The following is a 27,266-nucleotide window of genomic DNA, read 5'->3' on the forward strand; positions in this document are numbered from 1 at the left end:
GACAATCATTAAGGGGGTACTACACCCTGTGGTAAAATTGTGACTATTTTTGTGTTTTTCTCAAAAAATAGTAACACACTGGTAACAAAAGTTATGTATATTATTGGGGCAAGGAATCCAATTACTACACTGAAATGTCAGTGGCTCAAGTGTAGTACCCCCTTAATAATTGAATATATGAATACAAAAGTCCATACTTTGGCCAAATTGAGTTAAGCATGGGAAATTGTTGCTATACATAGGCCTGTCATATGCATGAAAGAACAACTCAAATTCATCCTCTGTGTCTATTGGGCATGTGAAAAATAGCATGTATGAAAGAATCACCCAATTCCATGATTTGAGTCTTGTAACACATTGATTGAAATCCAGTATGTATAAAAGTCCACTTGTAACACATTCATTGCTAGAGAATGACTTTTGAACAAAAATGGGTTTAATAAAGGAAAGTGTGTGGTTTATATTACATGGCAGAATGCTTATCAACATTATACATACCTGTGTGCTTTATTTTGTATTATCTTACTAGTGGTAATCTCATTCTAACATTGTTGTCTTTGTATATGATTCAAAAAACCACCCAAGTCCAAAATTTAAAATGAACCCCACGAAGTCCCTGAAATGCTAATCGTCATACCTAATACAGGTTAATCCACTCATTTGCACGTAAAACTTACCATATTGACCAGGTAAATCTAACTGAAGGAATTAAAATGATACACAGGTTTTTCTCTCAAAATAACTTCGCATGGACTTAGGTGGCTTTTGTATTCATGTATTCAATTAATTAAAATAAAATAAAATTTTGGTTGAGCACTTTACCTTTGGATGATTTCAACCCTCTTGGATGTATATCTTGGATTTATCAATTTATTTTGACAATCTGTAAAATTACTAACCGTTCAGCACAAAGTTATTTGGAAAAAGTTATGCGGGTATTTTTGTTGTATCCTGTTCTTACTTACACTAAAAAGGCAATATCTATCGAATATTTTAATATGATGTTACAATGGAATCCATGTATGGAATATAGTATTTGTTACGCTTGAGTGAAAATATACTATTGTTTCTTTGGCGGCTGTTTTGAATATAATTATTGCGGTGTGTGTGAGTTTCATTATTTCAAATGCTGGTAGAGATGGATTTGTATTCTGTATGTCCAAGATATCTTCAAAACAATTTACAAAACAACATTAAGGGCTCGGATAGCGACGTTTGGACAGTATATTTTTGTGGGACCTGAGATCACATGATACACACCAAATTGCATTCTCAATATGAGAAATTTCCTTCTGTATCAAATAATTACTTCAAATAATTAAAATTGTCCTCGAAGTAAACTTTATAAATCTAATTACATAAACTTAAAGTGTATACAGCTGGGATGAAATTGAAAATTTTGACCTCTCGTATGGAAGATATACATGAAATTTCATAAAAAACATAATGTCAAAAATGTTGATAAAATTTGTATTATATCTCGAATTTCAAAAAATCTAAATTATTTGATATCATTCCTCGTATTCAGAATGCAATTTGGTGTGTCTGATGTGCTCCCAGATCACATAAAAATGCTGTGAATAGGAGGGTGACCGGCCATTTAAAGGAGGATTTCGTGATCCTATCATCCTCTTTTTCTTTTCTTTTTCTTTCAGTAGATATCCACGAAAAAAGCGTATTCCCAAAATTTCAGTTGATTCCGATTTTGCGTTTGCGAGTTATGCATGATTATGTGTATTGCATGTTATATATTAGACTTTATTTCAACACGGAAAGCCCAATTGCTCCATAGGCCACTGTGTGTGATTTCGTGCTGGTATACCAGAACATTATATAGCCAGAGGTTTTCAGTGGTATAAAAATCTCAACATTTTTTGAGAAAAATTGGGGGATAAGGCTGTGGATCACCAAATGTCCTTTAAAGGGGAAGTGTAAATGAGATAACAATTACAGCAATGGTAATTCGTTGGACTATCGGCTATTACTACCATTGATTTGATTACGGGCACGGTTTAGATTTCCAAATCTGTCTCTGACTTTTGAAATCAATACACTGTTGGATTCAGTTTCAAAACCTTATGTGCCTAACTAGATATGATATCCTAACTATATGCAACTTGATATATGATGCATACACATTCTGTGATTTTGGCGTCAAAGTCTCTTTAATAAAATCAATGCATTAGTTTTAGTAAATTTGAACACTTTGAACAGGTTTTGTTGTTGGACAGTATACACAGATGAGTTGTTGAAAATGTGGCCTACGTTCGGGGCCTACGTTTACACGGGAGGTTTTGATGTGGAATGTTAAAATGTAGGCTACATAGGAGGTTTTCCTCCCCAGCGACGAGTGTTTCCCCAGTGGATGCCTTGTCTCTATTTGGGGTGGGGGGCACATTACCCAAAGACATTTTTCATTTATAAAACGTAAAACAGGGACGGTTAAGAGTAAAGTGTTATTAAAGTGACTAAAAATTTGCCAACAAAATTAACAAATGCGATGAAAATTACACCATCTATTGATTAAAACTAGTAAAAGTATTCGATCTAGAAAATCAGTTGTTGATTGCATTAACCGTCAGTTGTACATACTTATCCTGTGTATTATTAAAGGGCCTATTTATACCCAACACATTCTGGTCGTACCAGATATTAAGTAAGTAATCCTGAAGGTTCATCCATTATATTCCATTACATTACATTACATTACATTACATTACATTACATTACATTACATTACATTACATTACATTACATTACATTACATTACATTACATTACATTACATAAGCGTTATGCTAGTCGTAATATCTAAAACAACAACAATTTGGAATTAAAGATTTTCTTGTAAATGCAATTTCGAAATTATTGTTTTTGCTATTGGTAGCCTACTGTTATTCTGTGACCGTTTTAACTTTGACATTCAACGCATGAACAGGTATGTAAAATGTGTATATCACAATCCACAATAGATCTTTTTCCGACTCCTATTCATTTGAGCTATACTTTCATTTTACTTAGTAATGCATTAACAAAATGCGTGTACAATTATGACAAGCCATTTGGGACCATAACGCATTGCTTCAACGCGTTGTGTAAATCGCAACGCGTTGCGGGATCAGAACATTGTATTTATGCAACTTGATGGTACACAGCGCATTGCAGAAGTTTTGCATCCAATCACTGCGCGGCTTACAAAAAGGCTTGTAAAGTCAAGGAATGCATATCTTGTGAAGACCACAGCAACGCTAGAGAGCACCACCTGACAGAGAGGGGGGTGGGAAAGAGAGCGAGTGAGAGGGGGGGGGGGAGACGGAGGGAGAGAGGGAGAGAGAGAGAGAGAGAAATATATAGAGAGAATCAAAATCGCTTTTTATCTAAACTTATAAACGACATTTTTACCATTATTACATGTATTACGTGAGCAGTTGGTAGACCAAGTGGCCTCACTAAGAATCACGATTGGTTTTCATATTGTTGGGGCATTGCGTTGAGGAAGTAGCTCAAACCCGTTGTCAACACGTTGTATGGTTGTAAAGGACTGGGTGTTTTAGCTGTTACTTCAACGTAACATTACCACACAACGGGTTGTGGAAATCCCACATTAACCAACGCTCATGACCCCAATGGCTTGCTATCGACCGGATTGTGCACAAAGCGTAACAGCGTAGCGTCGGTTTGCCAGTATTGACTGTAGAGTACATAACATTCAGTACACCTGCACCGGTACCACTCCCTGAACTTTTGCTGATTTATCTGACGAAATTTCAGACAAACCGTTACCAAAATGAATGAAAAAGAACGAATGCAAGATCTAAATAAAAGCTTGGAAGAGCTAATCAAAAAACGCGATCAGGATATAAGCGGGTTTGATTATAGTGAGATCATCGCAACCATCAAAGCAAATGAGGCCGCAGATCGCACAGTGTATCTAGCCCTGCTAGAAAAAGCCTGCCAGGATGTGGGGAACTACAAAGCTAAAGCTAGAGGCTGTGAGCAATAATGCAAAGCAGGTAACATGAATATTGATTTTTTTTTTTTTTTTGGTGGTGATGGTTTATTTACACTAGTTGCTTGCTTGCTGATTTAAATGCAATATTTGTTATTGTCTTTTAATATGTTTGAGTGACAACGAGAACGATATTTATCATAATAAAATCATTGACATGTACATGACTGTATTTAATTTTACAGCAAAATGTGAAATATTTATTTATCTTTTAATCTGTTTCAAGTCAAAAAAGATAACCATTATACCTGCTTCATGATAAAACAGTAAAATCAATAAAAACAATTTTGTATTGTTGTGTAATCGAGGCATTCTTTCGATTTCACGAAGGACCTCTTGATAAACTTGATACCAGCATTGATTTACATGTACAGCTCTCTTCTCTAGTAAAAGTGGTACAATTGTGAATTTACCCTTTCGTTGTTAACTAAATATATGACGTTGATGTAAGTATCATGTCACAACAATGTTTTCTGATTGCCAAAGAGGTCGCTTTTTACTTGCACATTTTTTTGTGTGTGAGACAGTCTGTATAGTCTTTACCATCCAGGGATACAGACGAAATCATGATGGTTTACATGTATGGATTTTCAGGCAACTAGGCAACATGGGAAAATTTCATATATGGAAAAGGTCCTGTATGTCTAGTCTCCACAAAATACTTGCACATGAACTCCATCCATGATACTCTCACATTCTCGACCAACCTTAAGCTTTGTGGAAAAACAAAGTGTCGACTATTCAACCACCAGCACATGAATGACTACACTACAGGTCCCTAGACAATGTAAGCCATAATTGGAGATTCTCAGCCGAGGAACTGATTCATTACTTCGAAAACGTAAACTGAAGAAACCTTCCGAAGACTGCCAGCAACCATAAACTTGGAGCATGGTGGCCGAGCGGAATTGTTTCCGACTCATAATCGGAAGGTTGCGGATTCGAGCCCCGGCGACGCCAGCGTGTTGTGCCCTTGAGTAAGGCACTTTATCTCGATTACTCCTCTCCACCCAGGTGTATAAATGGGCATTCTTAAATGCTGGGAAGGTAACAGACTCGCTGTGGAGGAGGTGTAGCGATCCCCCTATAGCAACATTACATGGAGGAGTCTGACCCAATCGCCAATGAAAGAGAAATGGGCACTCAGGTCACTGTTTAATACGGGAGCGTCTCCTTTACCTTTATAAACTTTCAGACCAAAGAGGGAAAGACTCACCCACTACGCCACTAATAATGCGGATTCAGCTCGGTGATTGGGAGTTTCACGGTATTCCCGCTAGAAAACGTGGAGTCCTGACATCATAATCTACTCAGAATATAACAAAATTGTAATATTGCTCAGACTAGTACTAGTAGTAATATTATAATATCGTTGTTATTATCATTTTACAGGATCAATAAACTTCAGTACGATTTGACAACTGCTAGAGCAAAGATAACAAGTTTGGAAGACTTGCTGAAGAATAAGGTATTATAACCTATTTAATAATTAATATGGCTTTAGTTTCTGACAGCAAACACAAAATAGATATGGTTTTCACGAAGACCTTTTTGTAAGCTGATTTTGATTATGTTCGCATTTTGTGCAGTAACTTTCAATCCTTAAAGATGCATCGTCCACGATTTGGTATGACCAAAAAAAAGTAATATTTTTGAAAATGGCACATAAAAAGCATGATTTTTTTTTTATAATTATGTACAAGAAGATGAAACAAACCAGTTGCAAGGACTCAGGCAACATTATAAATTCGTTTATATTTTGGAACAAGATTTTAATAAAATGAATCGGAGCCAACTCGAGTGACATTGGTTTATTCCATTTAAAAACCTGTGGAACATGCAATGGAGCAAACGGCAACTTTTGAATTTGCATCTTCCTTGGGTTTTTAAATCGTCGTGTCTTTATTTCGTAAATGATTTCAATGAGTGATTTCTTAAATTCAAGCTAAAAGGTGAAGCTATTGGCTGCTGGGTCAATTATGACATATCCGTCTTTGTTTAGGATATACAGGGATGAACATAACTGGTACCTTAATTATTTTGCTTACTGCAGCACTGGTACCATAAAACGAATATTGTAACTGCAAATATGTTGCCTTTCTGAGCTCCCTATAGCATGCAGTTGCAATTATTATAAGCTAATAACACATCATTGAACGATAATTTAAAACTTTTAAGTAGCTAAGGCCCTAGGCATTCTCGCAGAGGATGATTTAAGCACTACCCAACACGCCACTGTGTTGACTTGCGGTTAGCACAGCTGTGTGAGTGAACATGACACCAGTGCTCGCACACTGCATAGACGTGCATGGTTAAATTTGAATTTGGACTCATATATTTACAATAAAAACACATTCAAAATGCTGGTCGATTTCACATTTTATGTTACCTACAGAAGGTGTGAATTATCCTTTATGCATACATCACTTTTGTTCTGAAATCGACCAAGTAATAATGACACACACACACAATTCTTAAACAACATCTTTTGCACAGAATTCAATGTGATTTGAAAAGTAAAGTGGCAGTTGAAACTCTAGTGATAACACTTTTGCAGTGCATGATGGGGCTTCCTTAAATCATCCTCTGGCATTCTCGTTAGACGGCAAATTTGACTTTGCTAAACGAATATTAATCTGCAAGAATTTTTTGGTATAGGCCTACATAATACATTATGTAGCCAGAGGTTTCCAGTGGTATATTGAATCTCAACTTTTTAAAAGAAAAGTGGGGGATTTACCAAATGCCCTTTTAATTAGCATTTTGTTTTGAACTACTAGTAGACCTATATTTTTTGAAAAATCTTTTTATCTATAAAATTTATCAAAATATGATTTACATTTTTTGATACATTATTTGTTTCTTAGCCCCTATTTTGCAAAATATTGCCACTCTTCTTGTTAGGTGAAGTTGATTGAACATAATTTTTTAATTTAATTCAAACAACTTGAAACTGATAACGCAAAACGTTGCACTTTGATAGTACATAACATATTAATTATTAAGCTTTAATCATGCTAACCATATAGCAACACGTTTACAGGTACACTGGTTACCATGGCGAAACATTATGTGGGTATCAATGAGTGATGGCATACAGTACCAAGCAGCTGTTGCATTATATGTTTTATATAGGTGTTAAATAATAGGTCTATTGTATTTTCACAGAAAAGCGAATACATTACGGTTTCTGCTATATATATTAAATAGTAAAGTTCGATTCATGTAGCAATTTTAATTGCAATAATGCATGATTTGCATAAAGAATAGATTCCTATGCATGATTTGCATAAAGAATAGATTCCTATTTAAAAGTTAGTTTTCACAGATCACATTGTCCCCTTTTAATTTCGAGCCAACCAAATGAGGTAAAACGAAGAAAATTGCTATTTCATTCCAGCGCCTACAATGCGTGTATTATTTTGCAAGCACTCGATCGGGGAACTCTGAAAAAAAATCGGAGCTCTCCAGATTTATTTACTGTAATTAAAGCACTTCAGGCTTAGTCTTTCACACCCTGAAAAAGCAAGTTGGTAGAAAATTAGTCAAATTGAGTAAATACCCAACAATGAGCGCATATTAATAAATAATGCCCTCATTGTTGAGTATATTGTTATCAATAGAAGGGCAATGTTGGGTATTATTTCCTCAATTTGAGTATTTTTTACTCAATTTGTTGAGTTGTGATATTTTAAGAGTGCACGTGGTATTTTAGTACACCATTGTGCATTACAATTTTACAAAAAATAGAAATTCGAGAATAATTTAGGGAGTCGTTGTAGAGCAAATCAAGCGCGGCTTTAAAGTGTATAAACACCCTATTATTATTATTATTATTAGTAGTAGTAGTAGTAGTAGTAGTAGTAGTAGTAGTAGTAGTAGTAGTAGTAGTAGTAGTAGTAGTAGTAGTAGTAGTAGTAGTAGTAGTAGTAGTAGTAGTAGTAGTAGTAGTAGTAGTAAGAGGGTATTCCAGGACGTTCACTTCCGGTTCCGGGTCACGAGGTCAAATTACAACATCCCTGAAAAAAGATTTCGACAAGTAGTTGAGCATTCATCTAATATCCTGTCGATTTCACATTATGTACAAGATGACAAAGTTCTTTTGCATACTATAATAATCAAGATCATACTATTAATCAAATTAGAATGAAGGTGTCACCTTTAGTGACATCATAAGCATTTCCTAGTACTTACATTAACGGAATGATGGAAATCAGAAGAATCTTAAGTACACAAAATGTCCAGATGTCTTAAAATAAAAATCAATTAAAACATTTGGCGACCATTTTTAAGGTACTTGCATTTTTTGTGGACCAAATTTTCTGTCATTCTGTTTTCATACAATGTATTTTACGAAAACGACAACCTATGATTTTACTTGAATAGCATATAGGTTCACTAATAAGTACTATATCGTATGTCAGCAAGAGCAACTACTTTCAAAATACGTAGAGAAATTGTAGTCAGAAGTACTCTTTCCATAGGCTAAATGCAGAACATTCTTGAATAACGTAGAAACTTAAAATCTAAAACAAAAGAGCACTCGTGGTAACATTTCAATTGACCTTTTCGGTAAATCCATAACCCTTTGCGAGTACACCTAAGAACTCGTCATTTTACGTCACGCCGACTTGCAATGCGCAGTAACGATGTTCGATAAACGATGTGCGCATCGGCGCAGAGCGGCGTGACGCAAAATGACGAGTTCTTAGGTGTACTCGCAAAGGGTTATGGGATTTACCGAAAAGGTCAATTAAAATATGAAATGCATAACTTGATAATTCCAGTCTGATGAGAATGAAAACCTGAAGGCTGATTTGGCGGAACAAAAGATACTCGAGGAGCAACTGAAAAAGCAACTGGATAATAAGGTCAAAGCCTGGAAAGAAGTAACAGTGGTAAGTAGCAAGATCTTCTGTCTAGAAGCAGTGAAACAAAATGACGTAACCAGGGTGGGGCCACGTAATTTTTGGTGGGTGTGGTGCCCCTGGAACTGTAAATGATAGGACTTTGAAAGCTGATGGCGTATCGATAAAGATGTGAACTGTCAAACTTAAGGGTCATTCATGGCTGTTTGGTTGAAAGAAAGGAATGAGCAGCCTCAACAAACTCAAGAGTCGTTCAGTGCTCTGTGTTGGTACAATTCAGGGGTTTTAGTACATGCGTGGTCCACAAACAGGGTTCTTTCCGGGGCCCTGTATGGTCATCTGTGTTAAGCACCACCCAAGACACCGGGGAAGATTTCCCCGCGGATATTTCCGAGTAAAATAAGAATATTATTGCTAAAGTATAGCCATGGAGCCTGTTGCCCCTTTAACATGTTTAACATGTGCGGAGGGTGCGACAACCCCCCCCCCAATTTGCAAAAGTATACAAAAAATCATATTTTTTACAGCTTTTTTGGTGAAAAAAGGTCCAAATGTGGGGAAGGAAGTCAACTTTTCACAAAATTGCACCCCCATTGGGTGCAATTGGGTGATTTCAAAAACTTTTGGACACCCCCTCGTATATGGGTGGAGAGGAGTAAACGAGATAAATTGCTTTACTACAAGAGCACAACACCATGAAGTCGTAGGGGGCTCGAACCCACAACTTTTCGATTTTGAGTCGAAGCCCGTTCCGCTCGGCCACCGTGCTTCGAGGGTGTATTAAATTGTGTGATGGCGAAATAATTTTGGCTTCAACACTAATAATTATGTAAACGCATTCGTCGCAATCGGTGTTAAAAATAAACTTTTGAGAGAATTATTTTTGATGCATTTACAGATTCTATTTTCTTTTCTCTTGACTCTTTCCTCTTCAGATATAGTTTAAATCGCGTGGTTTTCATTGTCTTAATACTTAATTAATTGTAAGCCTATTTAGTTGTCAATTTTGTTGTTTACCACTAGCTCATATTATTCGACCACGTTATTATTTCAGGAATTGAACAAATCGCTTGTCAAATATAAGACATATGACCAGGATAAGAAAACCCGAGAGAAATACTTGTTACAGATTCAGGTCGACAATAGAAAGAAACTTGCCAAGCAAGAAAAAGATTTGACGGAACGGCATGAGAACGAGATGGACCGGTTGCGCCTGGAATATGATACAGAGGTTTGTAATGTTCGTTTATATAGTTGATTGATTTATTAATTGACATATTGATATATTGATTGACATATTGATTGAGTGATATATTGATTGAACGATCGATCGATCGATCGATCGATTGATTGATTGATTGATTGATTGATTGATTGATTGATTGATTGATTGATTGATTGATTGATTGATTGATTGATTGATTGATGGGATGGTTTATTTTTTAAAGGTTATGCAATAATTAATCAAGCATATCATTATCAATTGATATCTTTATTATTATCCTAATCTTATCATGGGTATTTTTTACTTTAAAGAAACTTCGACTTAAAACTCGAATCAAAGACCTGGAAAAATTGATGGCAGATGCTCGACGACGTGAAACTCTGACGTCGGAGATTAACAGATATGAGGAACTCCTGGACCTCGGGTAGGTTCATAATTATTCATTTATAGGTTAATACATGCTTATCACTTGGGGGAGTGAAATTGTACAAAATAATGCAAGCTTACTGAGATGCTGATGCGGTTAATGCACGAGCACCGAACAGGGGAGTGCCTCAGACTCATCAGCATCTTTCAACTACATGCGATATTCAAAATTTCCGCGCCAAGTGCAATGACGTAATGGTTATTTGTTAGAATAAACGATAGGAATTTTTATTTTGCCTATCCTCTACCGTGTGATAGACGACAGGCAGGTCCAATATTTTGAGTAGTGGATGCCGGCGCAGCCGGTATCCACTACGATAAAAATATTGGACCTGCCTGTCGTCTATCATAGGTAGAGGATAGGCAAAATAAAAATTCCTATCGTTTATTCTCATTCTTAGTCAGTTAAATATTATTTTAATAACTGTAAACAATTTTTTTAAAGCAAAAACTAAGTTACCGTCATAAAAACTCCCCTCGTTACAAAATGAACGAAACTTGTTTACAACTTCACGTATTCTGTTGCGCGTACTGCTAGCGCGTCGCGTATTCCGCACTAGTCGACGCATTACAGCGCAATACATACGCGCACCTCTACAAGCGTGTAAGGCATTATCAAGACGCATGATGACGTGGGGTCGTCTACGGCCTGATAAACGGCACCCGAAATCTTGCGATTGTCCAATCAAAAATGTGTCTACGAACTAGACCACTCCCACTGACTAAGAATGCTCAATTGTCGTCAGCCTTCATTGTATTAATGGGACCTCATTGTACTCGACAATTTCGGCGCCCGGTAATGGACTGATTGGAGAATACTAATTATTGTGTTAAATTGTCTCATTTAAAAACACTGTGACTGTGTGGCAGGTTGTTCGCACGATAGCTAATATTTCCCATGTAGTTGGATGAGAATACATGCCCCACGGGGTTTCAAGTTGCTCAATTAAATTTCAATTTTCATCGTTTTGTCCAATTCTTATCGCTTTTGAAAGAATTCTCATTATAAATTCCGCTAGTGGACGCAGACAGCATCATATCTGAAAATGGAATCCTGCTGGCTTTTCAAAAAAAAATGTGAACCGCCATTTTCTTGTTTACATTTCAAATGAAGGATACATGAAAAATACATTAATTTACAAGAATTAATTCGTGATTATCTTTTTTTTTCTTTTTGAAAGATGTCAAACCAGAATTAACCAAGAGGATGGTCTTGATGAAGATCCCGATGAGGATGAGACCCCGCGCGCTAAACGGTCGGGCCCTGTTCAAACTCCTGGAGGTCGTAATAAAAGATCTCGCCGTACACTGCAGTTTCCAACTGCCGAGTATGCCAGCACTTCATCCAACGCTTCAACTTCCACGCGTGCCGTCAGTACTTCCGACACTTCATCAAACACTGGATTGGTCGAGATAGACGTGGATCCCAATGGTCAGTTTATTCAACTGCAGAATAAAACAAACCGGGTAGGAATCTGATCTTTATACATGTAACTTAACTGAACTTACATTATTTATAATGCGCTTTTTCCTGTGGCTACAAAGCGCAACAACAACATCAAAAAAGAACAGCAAACATGATCAAATACAGTATAGAACAAAGGCAACAATATTGTGGGAAAAGATATGTCTTGAGCATAGTTTTGAATTATTCAAGAGTAGCAGCATTTCTGATATGAACCGGTAAGGTGTTCCACAAACGTGGAGCTGCCACTGTAATTGATGCAGCAGCACCACCACCACCATACACTGTCCCACAGCCTTAGTTCCGTCTCTGGGTAATAGGGCACTACATACTATACAAAACCCTAAAGTAGTGTGACCCACTCACCCGCTCAGCTCTCTCCAAAATCCGATTCTAAATAAATTTTCTCAGAGCGAAAACCACTTTGCTCTTTATCACGCCAAAAGTAATACCCACACTCTGCTGCATTGTACAGATGTAGCAAAATGTATATATCCTCAACACAGCCGTAACTCCTACCCAAACTTATAGCAACAAATTTGTACCCTATGCTCAATTAATCTACAGACCTACACGTTGGATTGACCACAATAATTTACTAACCATGCTAACCGCTCTCGTCCACCGAGACTGGGACCTTGATTTTGTTACGAATGTTCTTCCAATTTTTTTCAAACTAAATTTATATACGGTGACTTTGTTGTCAATTTTGATAGTCTCACACATTGTCAATTCAAATATGGTAGTCGGGGAATCTAGTGAAGTAGCCTCTTACCCAAACAGCTAGGCAGTAACCCAGCAAACACAAAACGTTTTCGACATCATTCGCAAAAGGTTATAAAAGGTCGTCAGAAAACGTTTAAATGTCGGGTTATATAAAGGGTATATTAAGAGTATAAAACGTTTTCATAACCTTAAAACACATTCTTGAAAACTTGATACAAAACTTTCTAAACAGAATGTTATTTTGGGGTTGAAAAAATATTTTGCGAAAAATATTTGCCCAAAATATTTTCAATAACGTTTTAAAAATGTTTTCATGACCTTTATATAACCCGACATTTAAATGTTATTAAAAGGTTTTGAAAAAACATTTTAAGAACATTTCTGTGTTTGCTGGGTTCAAATATTTCAACATAATGTTATTTAAGTATTGACACAATATTTGGCAAAAATGTTTGCAAAAATAGTTTACAATAACATTTTTGAAAACATTTCAAAATATTGTTGTAGTGTGTTTTCATACAAAACGTTTTAAAACGTTATCATGACCTTTATATAACCCTACATTTTAATGTTATTAAAACGCTCTTTCCTAAACCAAAAGCCAAAATATAACTTATTTAAAACGTTTTTGTGTTTGCTGGGAATGTACGGACGTACCCAGCAAACACAAAACGTTTTCGACATCATTCGCAAAAGGTTATAAAATGTTGTCAGAAAACGTTTAAATGTCGGGTTATATAAAGGGTACATTAATGGTATAAAACGTTTTCATAACATTAAATAACATTTGTTGGTAATTTACTGCACAGCAAACACAAATGTTTTACAGAAAACATTTAAATGTCGGGTTATATAAAGGGTATAAAAACGTTTTAATAACATTCCAAAAACATTTTTGAAAACTTGGTACAAATCATTCTAAACAGAACGTTATTTTGGGGTTGAAAAAATATTTTGCAAAAAATGTTTGCCCAAAATATTTACAATAACGTTTTTAAAATGTTTTCACGACCTTTATATAACCCGACATTTAAACGTTATTAAAACGTTTTGTAAAAAACATTTTAAGAACATCTCTGTGTTTGCTGGGTGCAAATATATGTAAACATAATGTTATTTAAGTTTTGACAAAATATTTGGCCAAAAATGTTTGCAAAATTAGTTTACAATGACATTTCGAAAACATTTTTAAAATATTGTTGCAGTGTGTTTTCATACAAAACGTTTTAAAACGATTTCATGACCTTTATATAACCCGACATTTTAACGTTTTTACCTAAACCAAAACCCAAAATATAACTTTAAAAACTTTAAAAACGTTTTTGTGTTTGCTGGGTAATATATAGAAAACAAAAGAGCAAGTGCACTGTTCATTTGGGAAGTGGAAGGGAAACGCTCTCCAGATTCGGAGGCTCCCTTTTTGGCGAAGCGTCATTGGGACACGGGGGCACGCCCCCTCTCATCACTTAGAAAATCGCATAGTAAAGTCCCTATTAGGTCCGGTGGGCCCCCCATCATGACTCATCCCCGGATGACTCACGCTATGCCACTGTAAGAAGCAGCACTAGCACCACCATCATGACCAATATCAGCATCATCAGCATTCATCATCATTGTCGTATACATCGTCATCACCATCATCCCCATCAGCATAGTCAACGCTGATCATCATCATGATTATCACTTTCACCGTCTTGCCTCAGTCGTCACAAGGGTCACCGTTGTCATCATCACCGTCTTCGTCACAGACATCGTCACTATACAGTAAGCAAAAAAAATTAAGGTACCAGTTGTGTTCACCCCTGTATATCCTAAATAAAGAAAAAGGTGTCAAAATTATTAATACAAGCAGCCAATACCTGTACTCTTTAGCTCTAATTTAAGACCTCATTTGTTGAAATTGGTTGAGAATTAAAGAAACGGGGGTCTAAAACCTAATAAAGAAATGAAATCAAAAATTGTACTTTTGTGTTCTAATCAATGAACGCACGACGCTAGTTTTAACGTGTTAATCAATGGAAGCACGCCGATGGTTCTCTTGTTCGTGAACGCTTTGTGTGCAAATCAATAGGGCGCGCAATGGAGCAAACTGCAACTTTTAAATTGGCATCTTCCTTGGGTTTTTGGATCGTTATATCTTTATTTCTTGAACAATTTCACCAAATAAGGTCTTAAATTCGAACTGAAAGATGTAGCTATTAGCGGCTGGTTTTAATTATGACATATCTGTCTTTATTTAGGATATACAAGGGGTGAATACAACTGGTACCTTAATTTTTTGGCTTACTGTATTACAAACGAATATTTAGGATCAATACTCAATTTAATTCGCATCATATTATGACACTTTAACGCCGTGTTTTGTTTTTCAGACTCGATCGTTGCGTGGATGGCAACTGAACCACAAGATTGATGACGAGGACCACATTATCTTCACGTTCCCTTCGCCATATGCGCTAAAGAAACACGATACGGTTACCATCTGGTCATCTGACGCAGGTCGCTCCCCAAGTCCTCCAAGTCATCTGGTATTAGATCCTGACATCAACTGGGGAAGTGGAAACAATACAGAAACTACATTGGTTAACGGTTCAGAGCAGGTATGTAATAATGCATATTGATGATTGTTAATAAACCATTTCATATCAAGATAAAACCGCGCTATTTATTAAGCAAGCTATGGGCTCCAATTGTATACCCAAACTTGACTTCTTGAAGACTAAGAAATAGAAAGCTTTTGAAATGCTAATTGCACAAAAGCACCTATAGGAGCAGTATATTGACTAATAGAAATGAAACAATATAAAAGGGCCAACCCAAAAAGAAAAGTCGAAAAGGGTGGTCAAGAAGGCTGTGTACGACATGTTTCTTGTATTGCATGCCCCAATCGAAAATTGTCAGTATCGACACAAAATTGGCAGATTTAGTCATTTACCATTGAGCTATTTCAAACTTAGGGCCGGATTTACCATTAGACCAGAAGGGTCCGGGCCCAGGCCCTTAAAATTGCCTAATGTATTTCCCCCAAAACACCATGTTTTTGAATGAAATATGGTAACATTGCAATTGTTTTCAGGTCATGGCCTGGGCAAAACGTCAATTTGAAAACGAAGTCGCAAGTGACGACAATTACGCTGAGCCGGACAGTCAGGAATCATTTGAAGAAGGCACAGAAAGTCAGTCCGGTTTTAATTCAGATGTAAGATGATATCATTTTACTGTTTTCTCTCCAAAACTTAAATTTTTGAATAAGCGAGTCTTAAGGTTATGTCTTGTTCTCATTTTTCGTCTGGATATCTCAAGGACCGTCCCAAATCAAATTTATGATTATGACCCATGTCACGAGCCACGACTTGGGAGATCTCTAACGCCCCGCTCTTGCTGAGGGTCGGCTGTTTGACTCCCCGATCACGAACCCCGTTGCTTTGAACGGGGACTCAAAGAAGTGTGAGTACGAGCCGAACAGCCGTCCCTCAACAGACAGGAGCGGGGTATTTGATTTGAACCCCGTTCACAGCAAATAGGATTTTCCTGAAATATCATGTTATTACCGTGTTTCACTAATTATTGCGGCATGTCAAGTATGCCAAATATTTTGTTTCACGAGCCGGCAGGCGAGTTTTAACTCATCATTAAAAGTTATTTCCATAAATGGAAAATGAAAATTCCATTTCCATTTAAAAATGGAAAAGTTCATCTATTAAAATGTATTAAACAGTTAATATTTGTTTTGTATAAAAAAATCATATTGTCCTTGCAGTCAACCTCTTTCATTTGTGGCAGATGTGGCAGAGATTGTCACGCCAGAATTGGACTTTGGAGCCACCTCAACATGCTCAAGAAGTGTTTCAAAAACATATAATGTGTTCTGTCCTTCTGAGGCTGCTTTAAAACTACAGGGTGAGTAAAAAAAGTGCAATAAGGCAAATACGCTACAATTTATTTTAGAACCAAGTTGAATTTTACAGTTGTTGAAACATTATATATAAATGATGTGTTCAATAGTCACTATGTGTCATGTGTGTGAAAAACTAAAGTGAATCGCACCTACTGTTTTATTTTTATGAGCCTATTTACGGTGACACCCTTCAATGTTTGTCGACGGGGCGCTTGTATTATGAATGAGAGCACACAGTGCACAGCAAACCATATAGATTCAAAACTGACTTAAACTTATTCAAACTTGATATTTGCCTTCTTTTACATCATGTTTATATTTAAATAAAGTCTCTCACATTTCGTCCTTCGTACCACTTCAAAAATCCAACTTTAGGTTCTCTGTGCCTTAGCCAACTTACTGAATATTTCATTATGAACTCTACTTTAATCTACACACATTTCGTTTTGACATTTGAAAATAGATACGGCCCAATTTAGGAAACAATTTTTTTCAGTAAATCATCTGCCGACCCGGAAATCAGCCACGTTTTGCAGTTGGTGGCGCTATACTTGCAAGAGATTTGGTAAAATCGGAATTCTTTCAAAATGAAGTGTCCTAAATCGTGCCACACATGTTTGACAAACCCGCCTACCAATCTTTTATACGTTTCTTCAACTTGTTATTGAAACATAATAAACATGATAAACAAGAAATTTCTTTGGAACAAAGGAAAATTGAACTAGAGATAATTTGCGCTCACAGAGCGCAGACAATCGCAAGGCATGTAACCATTTAATGACCTTTTGACCTGACCTTTGACATTAATGTTTCCCGAGGTTTGTTGTCACTAAAATTAAGCCCCATACCCCTTATAGAAAATGAAATTACGGTATAAGATTTGACCCCAGATAACCTTTGACCTGACCCCTGCAAAGTGTTCCAACATATTCCCCCTGATCATTAAGTTTGTTGTCACCGAGTTTGAGCCTCGTACCCCTTACAGATGTCCAAAAAATGCATTTCTAAAATTTGACATCTGCATGACCTTTGAACTGACCCCTGCAAAATGTTCACCTGGTCATGAGATTTGTTGTCACTGAGTTTGAGCCCCATACCCCTTACAGATGTCCAAAAAAGGAAATTATAAGATTTGGCCCCAGATAACCTTTGACCTGACCCCTGCAAAGTGTTCCAAAATATTCCCCTGGTCATGAAGTTTGTTGTCACAGAGTTTGAGTCCCGTACCCATTACAGCTGTATAGAAAATGCATTTCTTAAATTTGACCTCTGCATGACCTTTGACCTGACCCCTGTCAAATGTTTCCCTGGTCATGAGATTTGTTGTCACTGAGTTTGAAGCCCATACCCCTTACGGATGTTGAGATAATGCATTTGTAAGATTTTACCCCCTTAATGACCTTTGACCCCAATTCTTTGTACAACTTTTAGACACTGGCTAAAGGCGATGCAGGTATGCAAGTGACGACATTGTGTTATGTAATTTGTGGAAGAAGAAGTATTTTTAGTGAAAATCACATTTTGGCCATAATGACCTTTGGATGACCTTTGACCCCGAGTTGGTCATGTAACATTTGTGCCCCCACCCAATGGTCCTTGTGACCAAATATGGTCACATTGGCTTAAAGCATATGGCTACGATGGCTTGTTAAAAGTTTGACAGAAGAAAGAAAGAAAGAAAGAACTAGTGGCAAATGGTGGTCATAGACCACAAACCTAGCTGGGGCGTGTTGGTGTTTTGGAGGTATCTGACCCCTGCAAAATGTTCCAAAAATGTTCCCCTGGTCATGAGGTTTGTTGTCACCGAGTTTGAGTCCCGTATTCCTTCCAGATGTCCAGAAAATACATTTATAAGATTTGACCTCTGCATGACCTTTGACCTGACCCCTGCAAAATGTTCCCCTGATCATGAGATATGTTGTTACATAGTTTGGGCCCCATAACCCTTACAGATATCCAAAAAATGAAATTATAAAATTTGACCCCAGATAACCTTTGACTTGACTCCTGCAAAGTGTTCCAAAATGTCCCCCTGATCATTAAGTTTGTTGTCACCAAGTCTGAGCCCCGTACCCCTTACAGATGTCCAGGAAAAACCATTTCTAAAATTTGACCTCTGCATGACCTTTGACCTGACCCGTGCAAATTGTTCCCCTGGTCATGAGATTTGTTGTCACCGAGTTTGAGCCCTATACCCCTTACAGATGTCCAGATAATGCAATTGTAAGATTTTACCCCTTTAATGACCTTTGACCCCAATTCTGTATGCAAGTTCTAGGCGTGGGGTATAGCCGATCCATATATGCAAATGTCATCATTGTACAATATAATATGTGGCAGAAGAAGCATTTTGAAGGTATTTGGTTAAATACAGGAAATGCCCCTTAATGACCATTTACCCCAATTCTGTTTAGACCCTATGGGCGCTGGATATAGCCAATACATATGTGCAAGTTACGTAATTGTAGGGTGTAACATGTAGGAGGAGAAGCATTTTCAAATTTATTGCCAGAAAGAAGAAAGATCCGATAGCAAAACAGTACCTAGCTCAACCCCCAGCTAGGTAAAGAAAGAAGAAGAACTGACCAAAAACAGAACACTCGCAAATTGGAAATTTGCGATTGTAAATACCCATTAAACAAAGTCTGTTTCAAGACCAGGGCCATGTATTAATTCAGTGTCAATGTAATAATTCAGTGTCACTGAGGTTGAAGAAAATAGGAATTCTTCAAACTCTACATTACGTTAAAGGTATTCTTTCCTTCAATACACAGCCTAAACTTGGCTTTTTGTGGGTATGAAGTACTAGTATGTAAGAAATAAAGGGTGCGAAAGAAGGCAAAAATCAAGTTTGAATTGGGTTAAACATATTAAGGGGGTACTACACCCCTGGTCAATTTTGTGCCTATTTTTGCATTTTCTCAAAGATTATAGCGCTTGGAGTATTAAAGATATGTATATTATAGGGGCATGGACTGCAACTACTGCACTGAAAATTCAGCAACTCAAGGCAAGTAGTTATTGATTTATTGATCAAATATTGGTTTCCCTCATTTTTTACTGTAACTCCACAACTGTTGTCTGTGTTGAAATAAAATTTCCAGTACAGTAGTTGTAGTCCTTGCCCCTATAATATACATATCTTACTTGTCACCAATGCGCTATAATTTTTGAGAAAAAATGCAAAAATAGGCACAAAATTGGGCAGGAGTGTAGTACCCCCTTAAAGTAAGTACTAGTGTTGGATTTGTTGTCTGTATTACGCACTTTGTGCTCTCATTCAGAATTTACGTAAGTGTCTCGTGGATAAACATTGAAAGTGAATGTTGCAGTAAATACGGGATTAACAGGCCCAGATGATACGGGATTAACAGGCCCAGACATCAAAAATTGTATGCTAGACAGAGCAGTTTGGAGAGCCATTATGGGAGTCCGACTACAAGAGTCGACATAAGCAAGCGTGGACAAACATTGAAAGTGAATGTTGCAGTAAACATACTCATTAAAATCAAACGGTAGAGTTGATTCACTTCATTTTTTTCACACTAGGTGACTATTGAGTACAGTATTTATGACCAAGTTTCGACAACTGAAAGAACTTAGTTTTGAAATAAATACGGCTTCTTTGCTTTGTTGTATTTTTTTACTCACCATTAATTATCTTTTGACACAGACTGATGATGATTGCAGTTTTGCATAATCATCAACAACAACAAAACCATTATCAACAACCATTTTATTTTTAACCCTTTCAGGATGAAGATGAGGAAGTACAGTCACGCTGCAAAACGATGTAAAGGAAGAAAGATTTTAAACTACATGGTGTTATATTTGTCCTGTGCCTTGTGCTAGCTTCTTGACAAATGTACAGGTTCAAGCTATAGATAAGGAAGAAAGATTTTTAACTACATGGTGTTATAAAAAATATTAATAGACTTCAAAAAATCCCTTGATGTATTTTGTAAGTTATATTTGTCCTGTGCCTTGTGCTTATTGACAATATACATACAGTGTACACCATTTCGTCCCTGATTTCTAACTACAATAGCAGCCATTTTTGAACAAGTTCGTTAGGATCGGTAGAGTGAACTCAGTAAACAAGATTATTTGTGTCTGATTAGAAACTTATGCGCTTAGTTGTGTACGTTTCGGCAAACACTGTTGCCTTTTTCAACACTTGATGAGAAGTGACTGCTACTGGCAACCGACGCTATAAAAAATCGGAATTAAAGATACTAGTTCGCGTCTGACGTCACATGTCAATCAAACTCGAGAAGGTTTGTTTACCATTTGTCGTGATGAATGAAATTTCTCAATGCAGCGGAATACAGCGTGCCCTACATTCCGACATTGGTTAGTGTTTCACCTGCAAACATACAAACCGTCTCAAAAGTAATAGGTCCTTAATTTCCTGAAGGCACCATGTCAAAAATGCCTAGATACGTTGCTTTCGTTGATATCGTTCGTCATTTTCTGGGATTCCTTTCCTCCGATGAAGGCACCAGATGAATCAACATCCCTTCTACGCGCTATACTAACCAATCACGTGCGTGGCTATTTTGATTGACAGGTAACTTCAAACGCAAACTAATATCTTTTATTCCGTCTTTTGATTATTATAGATGTATTTCCAGTGCTGATCATAGAGTTGCCAGTTGATTTAATTTTCATCTGGGGATTTATTAATCCCTGTTGCAGAAACGATCGAAATGCCACTTGTATTTTTGATGGCCAAAATTGAGGTCATAAGCTTGAAATTGACTAAATTGGGATGTGCTATAGCTGCCAGCAGAGATAAACTCGGATCAGATCGATTATGCCGTACTGCGCAGGTTAGCAACCAATCATGCTACGCCTATGTTCTGACGTCAGACGCATCTTTCCGTATTTATCTCTGCCGGCGACTGTAGAATTAGTTTTGACTTAAAACATGAAAAAGGGACATTGTCATAAATAGTCCTGACATATGATGGCTATTTGGGAGCAGAGCGGATCATCAAGATAGGCCCAGGGGTAGTCATATCTAACCAATGCAAACTAGACCAAGTTAACCCCACCAGCAAGTATGATAAGCATTGCCAAAAATTATAGTAATACTCTAAATCTCAATCTGATGTTCAAAAATACATTTTGTCGTGAATTTATAATCCGATGCTAAACGGTAATCGATTGATTTTTAACCATGAGGTAGTGTGCTTTTTGCTGTTTATTAAACTGGTTAGTCAACCCAATTGTTCGCCGATTATTCATGTGCATTTTAGTTTAATCTAGAAATATTATAAAATTTTATATTATAAAATTATAAAAAATATACCTCCTAAACTTGCCTACCTCCAACACTAATCGACATTCAAGACTACTTTCAATGTGTGAGCCCGAACCCTCAAATGGGGGTTTGGTACCACTACTACAAAGCTGACTGCTACCAGAGACATTTGACATCATGAGAAAAGGTCATCAAACTTTACAATGTTCACAGATCAAATTTAAAACTTTCCAATTTTATATGTATTTCTAGTTTGTGACAATATATCTAAAACTAAATCTACCGACCAACCGACCCTGATTGTGAAGCTTTACGGGATCTCTCATTGCAGCACAATAACGTGATTTACCAAAGAGATCGCATTTTGTCCCGACTAACCGAAGGATTAAAAATCTGTTTTACTTTCATTGGGATTATGTTGGCGCACAATATTCCATTCACTGGGTTTATCGTTCCATGAGGTTTAAAATTTCAAGCAAACCGGAATGGTCAGGACGCTGAAATTTGGCTGTAGTATCTTGAGGTAACATGCTATCAAAATATCTGTTATTAAATAAAACCATGACCCATTTGTATCACCACATGGTACACTCTTAGCGACAATGACTGTTAAAGAACTTTCTAAACAATTATCATGAAGTCGATTTTGAAACGTGTTTTAACTTTAACATATTTATAATCACGTTTTAAATATTGATATTTTTATCGCTAGTGCACGTGTTTTGTATGGTATATGTAGATTAGTTTTTAAAAAATCATTATAATTATTGTAAACATGTATCAATGGTAGAAATTAGTGGTAAATTAGTGGTAAATAAAGGTTTAATTCCATTATTCGACTAAAATATATTTAAAACTTGTCAATGTGAAACTGTATACGGTAGCCTTACATCATGTATATTCAAAATACAAAGAAATGGAATAATAATGAAGTTGATGTAATTTGAATATATTTATATTTGTAATTAGCTCAGGATTATTTATATTAATCCGTTTGGTGTGAACAATAATGCAAAATACACTGCCAAAAAGTGTTTAGGAATGAAAGATTTCTGATGTCAATTCATAAACATGTTTTAAACCTTAGTAGTTTATGTGATGCTTTGTATCATGGTATTCATAGGTCAGTTTATGGAATTTTGATTATTCTAATTTTTGTAAACAAATATCAATGGTAGAAATGAGTGGAAAAATTAAATTAGCAATCTTGATAAATGTATGCTATATATGATTCATTTTGTACCGTGTGGTATTATACACACTGGCCAAAATTACACCATCTCTGCAAGTACAAAAATTCGTCGCACTCTTAAGGTGGTACTACACCCCTTGATAAATTTGTGAATATTTTTGCATTTTTCTCAAAAATAATAACACACTGGTAACAAAAGTTATGTATTTTCTAGGGCAAGGAATGCAGTTACTACACTGGAATTTCAGTGACTCAAGACAAGCGGTACGATATTTATGATAAGAAAAGAGGTACCGCTAGAATGTACCTCATTTCTTAACATATATAATGAACTACTTGTCTTGAATCACCGAAATTGCAGTGAAGTAATTGGATTCCTTGCCCCTATAATATACATAACTTTTGTTACCAGTGTGTAGTTATTTTTGAGATAAATGCAAAATTAGTCACAAAATAATTATATCAAGGGGTGTAGTACCTCCTTAAGTTGAGCATTCATCCAATACCCTGTTGATTTTACAGTACGGTACTATGTTCTTTGCGTAAAATAAATAAGTTGGGCAAATCAATGGATTGTGGTAACATCATGCGCGTATAATACCAGTATAATAACCACTTTCACTTGTCAATTTCACTAGTGGTTATAAGACACATATGTCTTGTAAACCTGCGGTCCTGGGTTCGATTCCCGAGCGGAATCATTTTCCTGGTGAAAACTTGTGTTTATTTATATCATTCCCGTCGATCATGCCATTTTTTTTTTCAAAGAAAGTTATGTCGATAAAATGTCCAGATGCCTTTACAATAGCCGCATGTATGATCTATGCATGAACCTGGAGCCTAGGATTGCAGAGAACTATAATTGCAGGATGAGCGATTAAGAGAATTCTCAACTAAAGCGAGCCCAAGGCTCGAACTCAAGGAAATCATATTATCCTGACCGACAGCGTATGCAACGTCTTCAACCGCTCGGCTATTTAACCCTAATGACTTAATTATTGCTCGGCCATCTCACCTCATGACGTTATTATTGCAACTGATATTTTTGAGTCCCTCAACCCTTGCAAGATATCGGTCATATTTGACTGTTATGTTCATCCAAGCTTAGAGTGCAACCCTCTTCCGTAACCAACCATGTTTTCTGGACACTTCGTGAAGCAAAGGTTCCTCGTCTATGCGTTCAAAGGGATTTCCATTATTCCACACTTTCCAACCCATTGATGAGCATGATCTTACATATTTTATGCAAAGAACATTGCCATCTAGGACGTGCTGTGAAATATACAGGAAATGGATAAATGTTACTGAATTTTTCTTTTTCCAGCGATGTAGCAATACTTTTGGCCAGTGTGTGTATAATGATTTGTTTTCACGAGGTGTCGATGCGGCAGTAGACGCTTATGATGGTTGCATACTACCATGTCGCTTGCCGCTAACGCGCATTGCAGACAAACGGATGCAATCAAGGCTTAGGCCTACCATTGGTTGATACGCCTACGCCATGTCACTTGCCACTGCGGCAATCGGCAGAAAAAGTTTGACAGGGGCATTAGACGTGCCCATATCAGTGGTTAGCTACACACATGCCTCTCTTGTTCTGGTAGTTACGAATTTTTAAGAGTAGACGTTTGGCAAATAATAATATTCCACATTAAAATGAAGTAGTCCATAAACAATAGTTATAGCTTTCTTAGGTGGCGTAAACAGCGGAGCAGAGCCCCCCAGGAACAACCAAACTGATTAGCAACCACTCACACAAGTTTACCGTTTGCAAGAGCTTTAATTCATTATCGGTATTTTGACTCAATTATCCCTCCTCCCCCACTTTGGTGATCGATTTATTCCCCTCTCCCTGGCTACCACAGTGTCCTGCAATTGAAGACCTGGGCGCAAGAAGACCGTAAGTCCACTTGGCCCCTCAACATGTATACACTAAAGTTGCGTATAGTTTCGTATAGTTTCGTAAAGTTTTATGCATGTTCAGGGGCCAAAACAAATCTTTCACAACCTTTCATGATGTTCTCACCCTGAAACATGTATTATAAAACCCTAAGAAACTATACGTAACTTTAGTGTATACATGTTGAGGGGCCAAGTGGACTTACGGTCTTCTTGCGTTCAGGTCTTCAATTACATGTATACACTGGGATTTTTATCACTAAAATGAGCGCAAAGGATGGATCTATGATTAGCTTAGGTTGCTTGGGCGTAACATGTGGTTTTTATGACGAATAAAAAATCTAGGAGGTTGTTCCCCACGCAAATTTTACCAACACAAATACTGCACCATTAGGATGATTTGATTTGACAGAACACACCATGGTATTCAAAAGGACAATTCCAGCAAACAATGAAAACAATTTGCAACAAGTTTCATTTTAAGTTTATTTTAACGATATTCTACTAACAAATTGCTTACCATTATCTTATTAATAAGAGTGTATAATATTATGGTCTGACTTGACCATTTCGAGGGTTGACAAACAGAAGGCCTTAACTCACTTTTGGCCATTTTGAGATTTTGGTACCAAAATAATCTGTAATACCTACAGATTCTTAAAATCATAAGCCTTAACTCAATTCAACTTCCTATTGCATCTATAGCACAATAATACTTGGTCACATCTCAATGCAAAATATTATTTTTACTCATTTTTCTCAAAAAGGCACTTCTGTTTGTCAATCCTCGATTTGTAGGTACTGTATTTATTAGTGTATAACCATGGTACATTCAAATTTCTTTTTCACAAAATGACTGACAGATGATACAATTTTTATAATATACATTATACATTCATCAACGCATGCATTATTTACATAAATAGTTTTACAATTTATATTATACAATCGCACATAATTTTTCCAACCATTCAAGCATCCCCCTATACAGGTTACACATAGTTCTTGGTACTTTTTATTACATTCATCAAAGTTAACTTTTGTATACAAATATAAACGGCATATGCAAAGTCATTTCGAACACCAGTTTCAAATGCTTAAAATTCTTAACCTTAGACGTGTAATTGTTCCTATACCATGTATAAATTTTGTATCGACCCAACTACAATCTTTCATTGTTCTCTCGCAACCAAAAAAGAATCACAGGTCTACAATCCCACTTGATAACTCCTACTAAAAGTAACTCACACTTACGTTTCCAACCTTCGTATCTCTCCAACTCATATGCATAAGATGCATATACCAGAAAGGTGCAAGAACATTGATAGATTGTTATTTTACAATAAGGATATTCTGAATTCAAAAACTGCAGGTATTAAGTTTTGACACTATATCACGTATATATACAAAATTTACGTTACGCATAACGAAAGTCCACATAGAAACATATTTCATGTTGCACACAACTTGAGAGGGCACGGTGAAGTCATTTGAGACCATTTTTGGCCTAAAAATTTCAAAATTGTTTAAATTTCGTTATTTGGTTGAATTTTGACCTAAGACCCATTTTTATGTATCGATCAAGTGTTCTAGAGTATCTAAAAACCATTTTTGGATGTTCAAAATTGTGGGCAAAAATTTCAAAATTTTTGAATTTCGTTATTTGGGCGAATTTCGACCTAAAAACCACTTTCATGTATCGATCAAGTGTTCTACAGTATTAGGACACCGTTTTTGCACTTTTGGGTAAGTCCAAAAACGGTCTCAAATGACTCCAATACCCTTGATCGATGCAGAAAAACGATTAAAAGTGTTATATGCAACGTAATAGCGAATGTCTAATCTCTAATCTCGAGCCAACTTCACCTTGCTCTAGAGAGTTACTGCTGGCATACATCAACACACATTTGGTTTGATGCAATTTCGTAGACTAAATAGACCAAATCGCAAGTTACCCCTGCATTACAGCAGTGACATATTTTAATGTGTAGGCTACTCAAGGAAATCTTGTTATTTTATCCAATATGCAAACAATTTACTGGGAGCCTACAAAACGCTGTAAAGTGTCCAAATGAGCCTCATTTTTTTAATTTTCTTGAGGCCTTCACATCCGAAACTAATTTTAGCTGCCTCAACCGAACTTCAACTTTCAAGTAACTCAAATCTACCCTGTCTACACTGTCTCGTCTCTCTAGTAACTCATCAACTCCTAAATACACGATGCAATCACCAACATTATCACATTTTACAAAAAAGTGCATTATGAATTCACAAACTGTAAGTATGTTTTGAT

General features: G+C 36.5%; 1 protein-coding gene across 1 annotated transcript; it reads left to right on the top strand.

The window, feature by feature from the left end:
• Positions 1 to 3,786: 3,786 nt before the first annotated feature.
• Positions 3,787 to 22,597, top strand: LOC140166797 (uncharacterized). Its single transcript, XM_072190287.1, has 9 exons — positions 3,787 to 3,960; positions 5,351 to 5,476; positions 8,796 to 8,906; positions 9,931 to 10,107; positions 10,413 to 10,525; positions 11,709 to 11,994; positions 15,091 to 15,318; positions 15,795 to 15,917; positions 20,372 to 22,597. Exons 1-9 carry the CDS (start codon positions 3,787 to 3,789, stop codon positions 20,411 to 20,413), a joined length of 1,380 nt encoding a protein of 459 aa, XP_072046388.1. The 3' UTR covers positions 20,414 to 22,597.
• The last annotated feature ends 4,669 nt before the right edge of the window (positions 22,598 to 27,266 follow it).

This window comes from Amphiura filiformis, chromosome 12, assembly GCF_039555335.1.
Source record: "Amphiura filiformis chromosome 12, Afil_fr2py, whole genome shotgun sequence".
NCBI classification, from domain to species: domain Eukaryota; kingdom Metazoa; phylum Echinodermata; class Ophiuroidea; order Amphilepidida; family Amphiuridae; genus Amphiura; species Amphiura filiformis.

What these genes read in the sequence shown, in the direction of transcription:
- LOC140166797 (XM_072190287.1), top strand. Translation starts at nt 3,787, where the DNA reads ATGAATGAAAAAGAACGAATGCAAGATCTAAATAAAAGCTTGGAAGAG. An exon ending in AAGACTTGCTGAAGAATAAG is followed by an intron (nt 5,477 to 8,795) that starts GTATTATAACCT and finishes TGATAATTCCAG; the next exon opens with TCTGATGAGAATGAAAACCT. An exon ending in TGCAGAATAAAACAAACCGG is followed by an intron (nt 11,995 to 15,090) that starts GTAGGAATCTGA and finishes TTTGTTTTTCAG; the next exon opens with ACTCGATCGTTGCGTGGATG.